At 37.2% G+C, this 14,520-nt stretch overlaps 1 protein-coding gene across 1 annotated transcript in view; it reads right to left on the bottom strand.

Annotated features, from left to right (window-relative positions):
• Positions 1-128: 128 nt before the first annotated feature.
• The window catches only part of LOC111150782 (phospholipase A2 group IVA), a 164,086-nt gene continuing 149,694 nt past the window's right edge, over positions 129-14,520 (bottom strand). The window contains exons 17-19 of the mRNA XM_022508381.1: positions 10,718-10,913; positions 9,049-9,206; positions 129-690 (exon numbers count right to left, since the gene is read on the bottom strand). Coding sequence (XP_022364089.1) covers positions 559-690; positions 9,049-9,206; positions 10,718-10,913 — 486 coding nt within the window. The 3' untranslated portion in view covers positions 129-558. The remainder of the gene's footprint in view (positions 691-9,048; positions 9,207-10,717; positions 10,914-14,520) is intronic.

Here is a 14,520-nt window from a genome sequence, read left to right as displayed (position 1 = left end):
ACAGACCTGTACCCCTGGGGATAAAAAGATATTATATGTTTATAAAAAATAAAATTAAAAAAAAAAGTATAAAAAAATAAACAAACTCAATTATCTCATACTAATTGCATATGGATATATTTATTTCATATATGTATATAGGTGTATATAAATAAAAAATAGTGTTGTCTCATGGGTTGAATAAATCCAGTCAGTGAACAACATTTTTACACAATGCAAAGTTGTACTTACTGAGACTGAACTGTTAAATATTCTAAAAGGAAAATATTTTTTTTAAAAATATTTAGTTGGTGAGGAATATCTAAAATTACAGTATATGTCCCTACATTTGCATCAGGAAATCTATACCGAAGAAAACGTAGCTGAGTATATTTTTACATAATCACATCATCTCTCAACCTAACAAATTTGTAACAATATTATTCTCATACAGCTAAATAACTGCAACTTTGAGTACCAGCCAGTCTCTTGTGATCTGTACTATGCTTTTAAATCCAGTTGTAATGGAATTTCAAACCGCCTTAGCATCAGAAATTGCTGCACTTCCCACTGCACAAACTATGCTGCAGGTTTGTTTAGAAACTCTTTGTTGAAGAATCGTCTTGCTTCCACATTACTAAGGGAAACAGAGCAGCGAGATGGATTCTGTCTTCTGTATTCAATGCTTTCAACTATGGCGTTCTTTATCACCTGCAAATAGACAGAACGGATGTATAATTAGCATTGCTCTAAACTCATGTAAACATTTATTTGGTCAAAACAAAATCTAATTGATCTTTTTATTATAGTTTTCTTTTTTTTTTTTTTTTTAAGATTTTATTTATTTGACAGAGAGAGAGAGAGATCACAAGTAAGCAGAGAGGCAGGCAGAGAGAGAGGGGGAAGCAAGCTCCCCGCCGAGCAGAGAGCCCGACGCGGGGCTCGATCCCAGGACTCTGAGACCATGACCCGAGTCGAAGGCAGAGGCTTTAACCCACTGAGCCACCCAGGCGCCCCATATAGTTTTCTTTTTGAAATAGAGAAATCTCTAAGTCATGCTTGTGTATATGTAAATCCAACATCCCACCATTATACTCTTAAGCTCCTATCCAGACGGTCTTCCTTCTCCAGCCAGAGAAAGAACTATTCTGGGAATGTTCTGGATTTTGTGCTGATAAAATTGGAAATAAATTGTGTGTAACCTGGTAAATTTATATTTATTCTGGTTTTGAATGGGGGAGGTGATAAGAGGGAAGAAATAAGTAACTACTAAATATAGAATTTATGTTCTTTACAGTTAGTGGACAAGCAGAAATGAGGGACCACAGGGGAGTAGAATTAAGCCTAATGAGAAAAGAAGGCATTGCTGACGAATTGCCTTGCTTTCTCAGCTAAACAAACACAGTTATAAAACATGGATGTTCTCTATCTAGAAAATACCACACTTTGTGATTTTACTGATGATGACTTTCTTATTCAGACTAATTTTCATATATACTCAAATTAATGGTGACTACAACCTCTAAGAATTGCTATTCCAATCATATCCTCTTCTAGTGTGACGTCAACCTAGTTAAGAACTTCTGGAAAGAAGGCAAGATTTGGAATTTGGTTGAAGCAGTTGTTGCAAAAAGACGGAAAGAGCTTTGGAAGAGAGGCCTGTATATTAATATTGGCTCTGTTGCTTATTTGGAACGCTTTCAAAATCACGAAGTCTCCATTCCCTAGGACACGACTATAGGATTTCATCTTAATCAATAAGCTAGAAGTTTGAGAGCACAGAAGAAAATCACAGGGACTATTTTACAATTCCCTTTATTCTCTACCCCAGGGATTGTTAAATGACATTAAAGTATTATCCACGTGTTTCAGCCCTCTGCCATACTTGGCAAACCTGAGCAGCTTAGGACCCAAGGCCCCCTCACATCCAGATCTAGAGTGGCTAACTTGGTCCTGGAGATGTGTAGAGTGGTTTTCCCCGTCCACATCTAGTGTCACCAGGCAAGCCAGGTTCAATGCCAGGAGGAGAGAGATTCGTGACCTGGGTGGTGCTAACATGCAACTAATATTCTGTGACTTTATGTTGGACCTGATGGGCAGGCCCATCTATTTCCCTAATGGTAACTTTAAACAACAAACAGTTATATTCTGGAAAGAGGGATTTATCACAGAAATATGACACCTCTTTGCTTTATGATTTTTAAATTACATATAGAGAATAAATATAATAAAACATAGTATCATATATGTATGTATTTATAACCGTCTTATGGGCTCAAATGTTAGGGAGTCTTTTAAGTAAAGCAGGTATATGGTGAGCCCCTTTTCCCCATGAGTAAGGGAAATATTACGAATTCTATGGTGACAGAAGAGGCTTCAGACCTATGAAGGAGACCTTGACCAAGAATCTCCAGGCATAATCACTTCTTGGCTATGTGAGATCAAGGGGAATTAGCTGAAATCCTTGAACTTGTTTTGTCTTCTTTAAAGTGGGAATAACAATACTAGTCTTGTTTTTGTGGGGATTGGAGACCCTTTATATGAAGTACTTTGTACAACACCCAGCACCTACGAAACGTTCCACAACTAGAATCTGTTTATTGTTGTTAGTTTTAAACTGACCATATGTATGAAAATGCAGGAGCTTTACTATGGATATGAGGCTATAAAGTTTACTAGAAATAAACACACAACGTATATCCAATTATGGACTTACATGGTAAAAGTCAGGAAATCAATCCTGCTATTAAATGTGTCCTACTACACTTTTTTTTAAGATTATTTTTTTTCGTTGTTTTAAAAATTATTTTGATTAATATATAATGTATTATTTGCCCCAGGCATACAGGTGTTTTGTTTTGTTTTTTTAAGATTTTATCTATTTATTTGAGAGAGAAAGCGAGTGAGCTAGTGTGCAGGGCTTGATCCCAGGACCCTGGGATCATGACCTGAGTTAAAGGCAGATGCTTAACCTACTGAGCCACAGAGGCACCCTCCAACCCCACTGCATCTTCTTTTAATAGTCTCCCTGTTTTCTAGATACTGTGTCAGCAAGTTTTCAGTTAGTTTCTCCTTCACCATACCAACACAAGACACAGGAACCCTCATTGCAGAGAAATACCCAAGTCAAAAAAAATCAACTCTTCACTTTCTAAATCTCTAAAAAGTTTTAAAATATATAAACACACATACACGGGGGAATTATATTAATAATGACTGCTACCAATTTCTTTATAATGAATTAATAAGTACAAAAAAACCTCAGCAATATCAATACCATGAACTAGTAGTTTTCTCGTAAGTGGACCTTGGCAGGTGTTTCTAGTAAACACGCCATTATTATGAAGGAAATAAAACATTTGTATTTATTAACTGAAAAAAAAAAACAAAAAAACCCGCCAATTGTATGCAATTAGAATGCGCAAGTTGAACCACTAGGTGGCACATTAACACTGTGAAACCTTTGCCCGGATTTTTCAAATTGCTGCAGAACATAGCCATTGGTTGTGATTTATTAATTCTATAATATAAACAGAAGAGGCTACCCCGAGTCCCACATCAGTGCTAAACCCAAACCTTCCGGCATGATACATGGTACAGTTCCATGTATCCAAAGAAGCAATATTCCATCTTTGAATCTTCCTATTTTTTAAATAATATTAGGTGTAATCTTCAATAGTGTTTATATCTAATTTCCTCTTTCATTCCCCCCTGAAATTCATTGAGATTCTAAATCCTTCCCTTCTGTGGTATCCTACAACAGCCCTCCTCTCTCAAACGTCTCTAGCCCTCCTGCCCCCCACCCCCCACGTCATCCTTCAGGGGTGCCCTTCCATAGCCTCCTAACTGTTGGTCCAGGCTCTCTCAATCTACGGTGAGAAAGGCAGAGAAAAAGAAAAGGAAACATGCAAAATGTGATCGTCTCCCAAAAAGGAACAAATTTAGAGACATGAGATTGGTTAGAAGCAGCCCACAAGCAAATACTGAATTCCCACAACAGAAAATTTAAAATGACCTCAACGAAGAAGTTATCACATATTTTGAAAGAGAAATAAAAATTACAGATACAGAAGAATACAAGAAGATATTCCAGTCTAAATTGCCAAGAATCTGCCAGCAAATGTCTGCCTTTCCCATAAAAACATAAGTGTTTTTCAGAGTCCATAATCTGAGGGTTTTGAAGGGGCTGGGGTTGGAGGTCGGGGGAACCAGGTGGTGGGTAGTAGAGAGGGCACGGAGTGCATGGAGCACTGGGTGTGGTGCAAAAACAATGAATACTGTTGTGCTGAAAAGAAATAAAAAATTAAAAAAAACAAAAAACAAAAAAACAAACGTAAGTGTTGGGGCACCTGGGTGGCTAAGTGGGTTAAGCCTCTGCCTTCAGCTCAGGTCATGATCTCAGGGTCCGGGGATTGAGTCCCCGCACTGGGCTCTCTGCTCAGCAGGGAGCCTACTTCTTCCTCTCTGCCTGCCTCTCTGCCTACCTGTGATCTCTGTCTGTCAATTGAATAAATTTTAAAAATCTTCAAACAAAACAAAACCAACCCCCAAACCAAAAAAACTTAAGTGTCATGAAAGGAGCCTTATTAGTCTTGTCAGTTTTGATCGCAGCACTCTCAGTAGAAAGACAATCCTGTAAAAAGCCTGAAGGTGGGAGATCGTGGTATGTGTAGGAAGCATCTGGGAAGTGGTCTGGCTGGAAAGGAGACTGTGTTTGGAAAATAGTAGGAAATAAGACTGCCTGAGAAACAGATGCTCAAAAGTGAGGAAAAAACCAGCAATCCCATCTTGGCTCCCCACATGACTGTGTGACGACCTCCATTACCCTTGACTCAGTTCCTTCACCTATAAATAAAGATACCTACCTCGGAGGCTAGTTTTGAGTGTTAAACAGTTGAGGAAAAAATACCTAGCTTACGTTAAACACTCAAAACTTTTTTTTGGTTCTTTTTCTTTTTTGCATGAGTGTATCCTTAGTTACTAAAACAGTGCCTGACACAGGAGATACTCAATACATACGTGTCGAATTAAGGAATAAGTAATATGGAAAGAGATTATAGGCAACATTAAAGATAGATGAATTTGGGCCTCACATACTAGGCCATGATAGAGAATAAGCTTCTAAAATGCCTTTTAAAAGATAAAAACTTTAACTTGTACCTAAACGCTATTATGAGATGAAATATCAATAAATTAAGAATTAAGTACCAGTACTTCTGGATATATACTTTTTCTCATTTATTTATTAATTAGTTTATTTTTTGAGAGGGAAAGAGAGTGCAGGCGGGGTGGGGGAAGGGCTGAGGGAGAGCGAGAGAGAGAACCTAAGCAGGCTCCATGTCCAGCGTGGAGTTCACCTGGAGCTCACCGTGAGGCTCCATCTCACGACCCTGGGATCACAACCTGATCCAAAATCAAGAGTTGGATCCTTAACTGACTGAGACACCCAGGCACCCCACTTTTCCTTATTTTAATTAGCATCTAGTATTTAATACTTTATAGAAAATATTTGAGAAGGAATTTTAAAAGCTCATTATTATGTACCATTGGCATATATTGAATAAACCGACACATAACCTGTTCTTAGAATGTGCCTACTGATTTAATAAATTGAATGAGTGGGACTGCCTAATAGGACATTTTCCTGTGAGCGCTGCATCAACAAGGTCCTGGGAAAGGAGCTCTCAGAGCCACATTCTCTCCAGAGCAAGCTGGTGGTTTATGAGGAGAGCATGTAGCCACACTCCGTGCCCAGGCATACACGGTGTAGAGTCTACGTGGTCAGAAATCCTGCCTCCAACTCACAGACCTGCATCCTTGCTACCCCTTCTCCCTATCACCTCGAACTCTTCAACAATTTCAGCCAACAAGTCAATGGCATTTTAAAAATCATTCACGAAAATTTTATTGCATATTTCTTTTAGGGGCCAGGCATTGTGATGAGTGTCTCTGGAGGATACAAGAGGTAAATAAGGTCAGTTATTGTTTTTAAAGGGTTTCAAATTTATAAGTCAAAGCAGAAGACAATATGAACACTGATAATAATTGTTACCATTATCATATTAGCTGCTTCAATTTGTTGAGTATGTCCTACATGCCAAGCCCTTAAATTATATTATTTTACTTAATCCTCACCCTGGTCTTGTAAGATATGCCATCACCATTTCCCCTTACAAAAGAGGAAAGGAAAATTTGGAAAAGTTAGCCAAAGTGTCCACGGTTACTCAGCCAAGAGGGAGGAAGCAAGGATTTGAACACCCAATTTGGTCTGACTCCAAAGCTTCTGCATTTCCTGCATACCACATGTCTATTGGTGTAAGTCACTCTATGTTTCTATGTTACGTTTTTTAAAACACTCATACACAAACCAGCATCACTCCCCACCCCCCACCACTGCCATTAAATACCGCCACTGTAAAGGACTGAGGCAATGGTCAGTGAGAAGGAATTTGGGAGGACTGAGTAAGTGTGGACACCTGATGCTGACGAGAAACCCAGGCTGCTGTCAGGACGGGAGCAGAAACAGAGTGAACATTCTCTAAAGATGAATGAGAATTTTGGGTCAGCCAAGCAGGCCAGCTAGGATCTCTGGGGAAAATAAAGCAACAGAAGCACACAGCTGTGGGAGACAGGGTGGCCTTTTCAGAATAAAACACTGAGCCAGAATGTTAATTGAAGATGAAAATTTGCCTTAAGCCACAAATGTGAAAACCGTCTTCTCTGGAGTTGGCGGTGGGGATCTGCATTAGAAGAATTTATATTCTCAGGTTCACAGTCTACAAGCCTGTGGCAAGTGATTACATTAGCTGCCTTGCTGAGGTGTGATTTAGTAGGCTACTCTATTCAAATGGTGTGGGAATGAGTGATTTAGCTAATGACTGAGCCTAATGAGCTCTTCAGCATTTTACCCTGGCACTTTTGTTGGTCTTTTATCATTTATCGAGAAACTTTTGATTCTGATAAATTATGTTTTCTTGATTAAAAGTGAGGGTTTGGGGAGGGTCATCAAAAAAGAGACAAAATGTCAGTGAACACTGGAATACCTACCTGGGTATGAAATGTACACTCATGCACACACATACACACCCACACACATGAATCACTTGAACACAAGTCTCAATGGTCATGTAATCTAAGAGCAAGCTTACATTCATTCATGCCACCTCCAGCCCCCAAAATTTACTGCCTCAGCTGCTATTACCTGTACATATTTGTCTATATCATTAATTCTGGGCATTTGCAAAGGTCTTGGGGTGTATCCATCCTGGTATAGGGAATAGACACACATAGGTAAGTTTCCCATTTATCAAGCGGCTTCTGACTGTTCATACATCACCTGATGATTCATTCTTGTTATCATGACAGGTGCTGTTACACCTGTCTCAGAGATGAGGCAACTGAGGCCCAGAAAGTCTAAATAGCTTATTTCAAGTCACACACGTGGTCCATCTGAGATATAAATGAGATACAAAGCCCATGACCTGACCTTGCTTCTACACGCTATACCAGAGAATTTCTTGGATGCAATCAAATCTTGCTTTATTAATTAATGTTTGATGAGTGAGTTATTTTGGAATTCAGTCTGTTTTTGCTCGAGCTTTTACTTTTTCCTCTATGTGTGAAACAAACTACTTTGAAGAATATATAAATAGAATTATATCATTCTTTATAGCAAACAGCTTTATATAAACCAGAACTGAAAAAAATGAGAAAAATGTAGTTGTTTAAGTTACAGATATAGATATCTATCCACTCACACTCATCTATAATATACACAGATATGTACATATACAGATATAAATATATATATATATATCCTTTTATTTTTCCAAGTCCAAGAGGATATTTATATATCCCTATAGTCTATTTTTTTTTTTTCCATTTGAGGACAACTGATCGAGTTTAGTACATTTCATCCCAAGGAATACATTGTTTTGAGTCTGTTAGTTTCATACTAGAAATAGGATTTTTCTGATATTACCCCTTATTTCTCTTTTGACAACATGGGCTTTTATAAAACACAAATCTCTATCTTGAGAATGTCTGTTCACTCCCTATAAATCATAGATTAAAATACTGATTTTCTCTTAATATTCTTTAAATTTTCAGCATAGCATATGGATTCCAGATGACCACTGATTGAAGATAAAAGAAAAAAGAAAATATATTTAGAAAACTAATCCCATATACACAGACCCCTCATCCATATATTACGCTTTCTTTGGCCCCATTTGTAAAGTATCAAAAAGACTGACAAATCAGATACAACACGTTTCCCTTTCCAATTAATTTCTTTTTCTTTTACTCTTTTTTTTTTTAAATGTGCAAAATCCAGCTAGGCTAATGAACTTGGGCTTTCACAATGGATAATAATTTGTCAGACACTGCAATTTGGAACTACAAGCCAACATGATTCCTGTTACACACACAACAGTGTTCTTAAATGGTGAGTTAAAGATTACAGAATTTCACACAGTCATGGAATCTTAGTAGCAGATATAGTGGGGTTAGGGATGACCTCAGTGAAGAGATGACTTGTTTCTGAAGTTCCTAATGCAAAGTGTATGTGTTATCTCATGGGCTAAAAATGGGAAGGCTGCTACTTTTGGCAACATTCCCAAGACCTACAAAAATAAAGGCATTTAAAAGCATGAGTGTATCTATGAAAACTTGCGATATTTTAGCAGGTTAACTACACTTCTGGTTATACTTACTTTCCTAATCTTATATTTCCTTTTTATCACTTTTCTTCCTACTCATAAGTTATTTTTATCAGATGATGAATACATCAGATACCTTGGGAAAGAAGCTGAGTATTAACCAATCCTTCAATCAAATAATCATACAAAATATGGGCTCTGCCAATTTAGGGAGATTACTTTTTCTTATTTGTGAATTTTACAGTGTTCTTCTGAAGAGTAATAAAATAATGTACAAAAATAAAATGGCACGATTTGGGTGGTATCGATCATAAATCTTATTTTTATTTTTAATAAATTAAAAAGGTATTGCTATGTTCATGTGATATGGAAATATGTGACATTGTCAATGATCACAGGAGATACTTACATCAATGTTGTTCAGGGTATTGAAGTGCATGAGATCATGCAGCCTTTTGAATGCTTGATTTGGATATTGAAAGTTGAAGGTCGAAAATGGTGATTCAGGGTCATCAAAAATATCAAAATCCGCTATCTCTTTCTCTTCTTTCGTTTCTCTTGGAACACCTAAATATTAAAAGAGTCTCAAATGGTGTGATTTTGAAAACAGCAAAATATCTCTAAAACCCAAGGAAGAAAACATACAAATAGCTGTAAACATAACATAGAGAGACCCCACTGGGGTCATGGGATCTGTGGTAAAGACTGTTATGCTCCCAGCCATATTGCCTGGGTTGGGATATCCAGGTGTTCTACCTGGGAAACTTCCAATGGCCCACATCTGCATCTTTCTACCCCATCCTGCAATGGTGGGGGGGCTGTTTTGCTAGCAGCAGGATGTAAATTCTGATAAATAACACTGTCCCCCAGGCAGCAGTAAACCAAAGACTCTAGGAAGTTAGGATATAAATACCCCAGTTCCTTTGCCTTTTGTGGTATGAATAGGAAGGATGATTCTAGAACATAGTTTCTATTCCATTTCCTAGGCTTTTTCAACAGGATCAAATGCACCTCATGGTAGTTGGCTTACTGACACATCTTTTGTTGTCTACCTTCCTTTATCACTTCCCTATATCCTTAGTAACATTCCCTAGGTCCACTCAAATAAACAGTCTGCACTTGAATTCTCTTCCTGGAATCTACTTCTGGGGGAATCCAAACCAAAACATTATCTAACTGTGTTCATGCCACAGGAATCCCCTATGCAGTCTCTCCTTGAGAATTAATAGAAAATTAGATAGAAAATTGATAGAAAATTCTCTAGGTTTCAAGTACTCTACTGTTCAGTAGTAACTAAAAATGCCCACCAATTCTTCCTTCTCTTGTTTTGAAGTATGACTTGTAATAACCTCCCTTCTCTGTCTTCCATCACCATCTGGAAGATCCCTTTCTTCTCCATCGTCCCATGTCAAATCTACCATAACCATCTTTCATATCTTTCCTGTCATAACTGCACTTTCTGGTCCAAGGATAATATGATTTTTAGGCCTTGAGTATCCTGCCCATCAATCTCTAGATCTCCTTTTGTAAATTAGTATTTTCCAGGATATAGAAGAATCTATAGACTCTGGATGTAATAAAGCAGGACAACCATGCCTTGAACATGATTCTCTTTTTCTGTGAAATATAATGAAACAATCTGAAATGACTATCTATGTTGTATTGTTGGATTATATTAATCCTGTGGTCACTTAAAGTTCCCAGAGTTTTTGCATGATTTGTTCTGAAATAAGGGCTCCCTTGCAAGGGTAATTTTCAAAATATTTAATAATCCCTAAGTCAAGGGTGCCAATTAATCAGAAGTAACATCAGTCCAGGTTTTGAGTAAAGCCCTAGAGATTTTTATTGAGCCAGTTGTTGACGAATCAGTTTCTGAATTATGAAGAATGCAGAGAATCTTGGAGTGAGAAAGAAGGAAAGTACTTGAGGTCTCAGGATAGTAGCTATTTATCAAGGTAAGGGAAGCATTCAGAATTGTAGTAGCTAGTACAGCAAGTGCCATTATAAACCTACTTAATAGGACTCTTGCTCCTTTATCAGATCTGTACTTTACAGAATATAATTTATTCCCCACGTACCTGGAGCCTTGTACCTTCTGAAGTTGATGTTGGCCAGAACAAAGTGGATGATAGTTGGGCAATCTTTCTCCATATCAGGATTCTTGGGTTTAAAGACATAGCATTCTTTCAGACCTTCTCGATCAAACACTTGAGGATCAATCTTTGGAAAGGGGAGCTTGTTCATTCTGGCCCACTTTTCTGCAAGCAGAAGTTCCTGTGGAGGAGACGTAAAGATGCATTTGGGAATTTTCAGTTTTCGTTTATTCATTTGGCCTGGCCATCATTCCATATTCATCAGGTGTTAACTGTGTGCTAGCAATGTGCTCCTTGCTAAAATGAATAATGACCCTGTTCTCAAGAAGCTCATTAATCTGAAAAAAAAAATCATAAAAGCACTCTATAAACAAACTCATTATTATGTTAGTTCTTGGCATAGAGCTCACTCCATAGAAGGCATGTGAAAATTTACTGATGAATTGAACTAAATGTAATTATAGTAACGTAATTGTTATAGGAAAAAAAAAATTAGGGCTCTGGCTATTTTATAAGCCATGTGAACATTTTTTAACCCTTCAGAGTCAAAGAATGATGAAACAAAACGAGGAACACCCTGGTACTGAATTTTCACCTGTGCCTTCTCAACACAACCAACTGAAAGTAGTAATTTTATGTATACAAATATATTTGAATTACTCTGAATCAGCTTTTTTTTTTTTTTTTTTTTTTTTTTTGCTTCTGTTTATGAAAAGAATTTAGCCTCTAGACTCAGAATGTTCTATGTGTAGTGAGCAAGAATGGGCCAGACAGGGAAACCAAGAGTTTGGTTAATGGGCGTGGCAGATGGTGTGATGGTTTCCACCTATTAGCTTCCTTCCCGGTATGAGAATTATACATCCCCACCAGAATGAGAGGACACCTAGACAGAGTGACAGCAGCTCATCTATAGCTGCTGACATGAAACATGACCAAGAAACATACATGTTTGTTGTTGGCCACTGAGATTTTAGGTTTATTTCTGCATCAAGGCTGACAAATGTTGTGGGTAAGCATACACATACAGTATTAGATTTAAACAAGAAAGCATAAATCAATATGGAGAGATGCCATAAATACAGCTCATTTATATTTACATACAGCTTAAGGGGTAGTAAGAAAAATAAGAAGCAGACTCTCAGTGGTAAAAGGGCAGACTTGGGGGGGCCTGACTGCTGGAGTTCAAACGCAAGCCGTGGGACCATGGGCATGTTTCTTAATGCCTCCACACTCAATAGCCTCAACTATAAAATGAGTATGATAATAATAATGTATATCTCATGATTGCCATTAGAATAAAATAATGTCCGTGCAATATTTAAAATGGTGCTGGACACCTATCACTTCTATACAGAAGTTTGATAAATAAATGTCAATGAAGAGAGGAAAAGAGGTGGAAAGGGAAAAGTAAGGAAAGAAAAGGAAAAAGCAAGAGAGACAGGTACAGAGAAATTCCCATAGCGACGAGGTTTTAGGGAAATGATCATTATGATCTTAAGTTATTTTAACTACTCTTTGTCATCACATCTATTTATTCATTGATAACCATTAGCTGCAAATCAAAGCTCCAATGCTAAGAGGTGGGGACATCACCATGAGTGAAACTCTTGTCATTATGGGATTTATAAGCCTGGTGAGTGAGAGATAATAATCAATTAACTCCTTTGCTTAAAACCGTAGTAAATACTATGAAAAAAGTATTCACCATGAGATTTGCAGTATATGTGGACTATTTCCTCCGAGTGTACATTAATTCATTCTACAATTATTACTAAACACCTGCTATGTTCTAGGCATAACTTGGCTGTCTTTGAATCCTGGACGATCATAAATCAATGGGAAAGATAAATAATAGATTTCATCGTACAGTATGATAGAGGCAGAGGATGCGAGGGATGGCTTCATGCCTGGGCTGTGGAGTCTGAAAGGCCCACCTCAAACACACTTTGATTTACTAGCTGGGTGGTCTGAGACACACTGTATAGCCACCACAAGTCAACAGGGAAGAAATTATTTTGTAGTGTGTATGTAGTGATATTCCCCTAATGGCACCATGGGAATCATAAGAACCAACCAATCAACCAAACAGGGACCAGGCTGTTCACTATCCCTGAAATAGTATGCTCCCAACCCCATTTCACCTACATTCCACCTGTTTATTTCTCAGCAACTCATTTTCTATCACTGCATGTAAAGTTAATACCATTATCTTCCTCAGGATTGCTATGAGGATTAAACAAGATAATGTGTTTTTTAAAACTCAGTAATTTATATTTAACAATATTATTTATATTTTAAATATTTATATTTAAACAGCACCTTAAATTTATAGAAAAATATACATTGAACTTTCACTGTTCTTGATGCTTCTGGAATGTTGTGAATTTTACATTGATCAACTCTTAGTACCATTTACAATAAAAATCTGGGAGAACAAAGGATTTAATGTATATTAAAGCAGTTGTTACATAAACTACTAGGAAAAACACATTTTACTAAAAAATAATATATTTTATTATATAGTATATTTATATATAGTCTAGTTTGAAATATGAGGAAATTTAAGGAAACTTTTATCACTAGCTCCTTTTTTATTCTCTTATCACTAGCTCCTTCCTGTTCAGTTGAATTATTCAGCTTATTTCTTGTTGGTACTTTCACAATTTTTCAATCAAGATTATTCAATACCAAAATAAAACCAAAAGTTCATACTGTGGATCAGTTGCGTGAGAATGAGACAAAAAAAAGAGCTTTCTAGTGTTTACAAACATGACTCAGGATGACTAACCATGTGTGGATGTGTGGGGAAAGAGGAAAAGGGAACTTCGTGAGGTAAAAGACCAAGCTATTTTTAGATAGATATCGCATGCTGGAATCAGGAAGCGATCGAAACTTTCCCTTTCCTGATATGATCCTTCTGTGGAAAAGGTTAAAAACTGATGACTGTAGAGACGGTGATTATGGGATGGAAAAACTACCTCCTTCCTAATGTCTCATTTCTGTTTGTAAAGACTGAGAAACAATGACCCAGACTATGACTAGAGCAGACGAGTTTGAAAGGGGTATTTTGGAAGAATGCCATGAGCAAGAACACGGCTGCTTCGTAAGTTATGGTGATATGCCTAGCGTAAGCGTCCATTTTGGTTGCTGGACACCTCAGACACTTCAGACTTCCATAAACTAATTCATGGTAAATTTATACAGTACTAAAATGATTTTCTGTGGAGATAAAAATTTGATAGTACCCTTCACCCTTGATAATTTATAGGATGTACTCATTTTTGAGTACTAAGACACTGTGAAGAATAAGAAAAGCAGTCTAAATGACACAGAAATATATTCAAACTATAGCATGAGTGGCATATATATGCCATTTTATTTATTTTTACATATGGATAAATATACATATGTATTTTTAAAATATATAAATATTTATATAATATATATTTGTATACAATTTAGATTTTCTCAAGAGGAAATGAGGTTTTTCTCTGCACACACCTAGGGTATGTGCTTTCTATGATGTTTCTCAATATTTACACTCTATTTTTGGATTGGGAAGAGGTATAAGTATAAATATGCATGTGAATATGTAAATAAATCGAATCTTAAAAAAATGAAGCAAGGGCGCCTGGGTGGCTCAGTGGGTTAAAGCCTCTGCCTTTGGCTCGGTCATGGTCCCAGCGTCCTGGGATCGAGCCCCACATCAGGCTCTCTGCTCAGTGGGGAGCCTGCTTCCTCCTCTCTCTCTGCCTGCCTCTCTGCCTACTTGTGATCTTTGTCTATCA

This window comes from Enhydra lutris, unplaced genomic scaffold, assembly GCF_002288905.1.
Source record: "Enhydra lutris kenyoni isolate GAN:26980312 unplaced genomic scaffold, ASM228890v2 scaffoldscaffold24, whole genome shotgun sequence".
Classification (NCBI taxonomy): domain Eukaryota; kingdom Metazoa; phylum Chordata; class Mammalia; order Carnivora; family Mustelidae; genus Enhydra; species Enhydra lutris.
The sequence above is the reverse complement of the archived record's forward strand: the minus strand, read 5'-3'. Positions and strand labels throughout refer to the sequence as shown.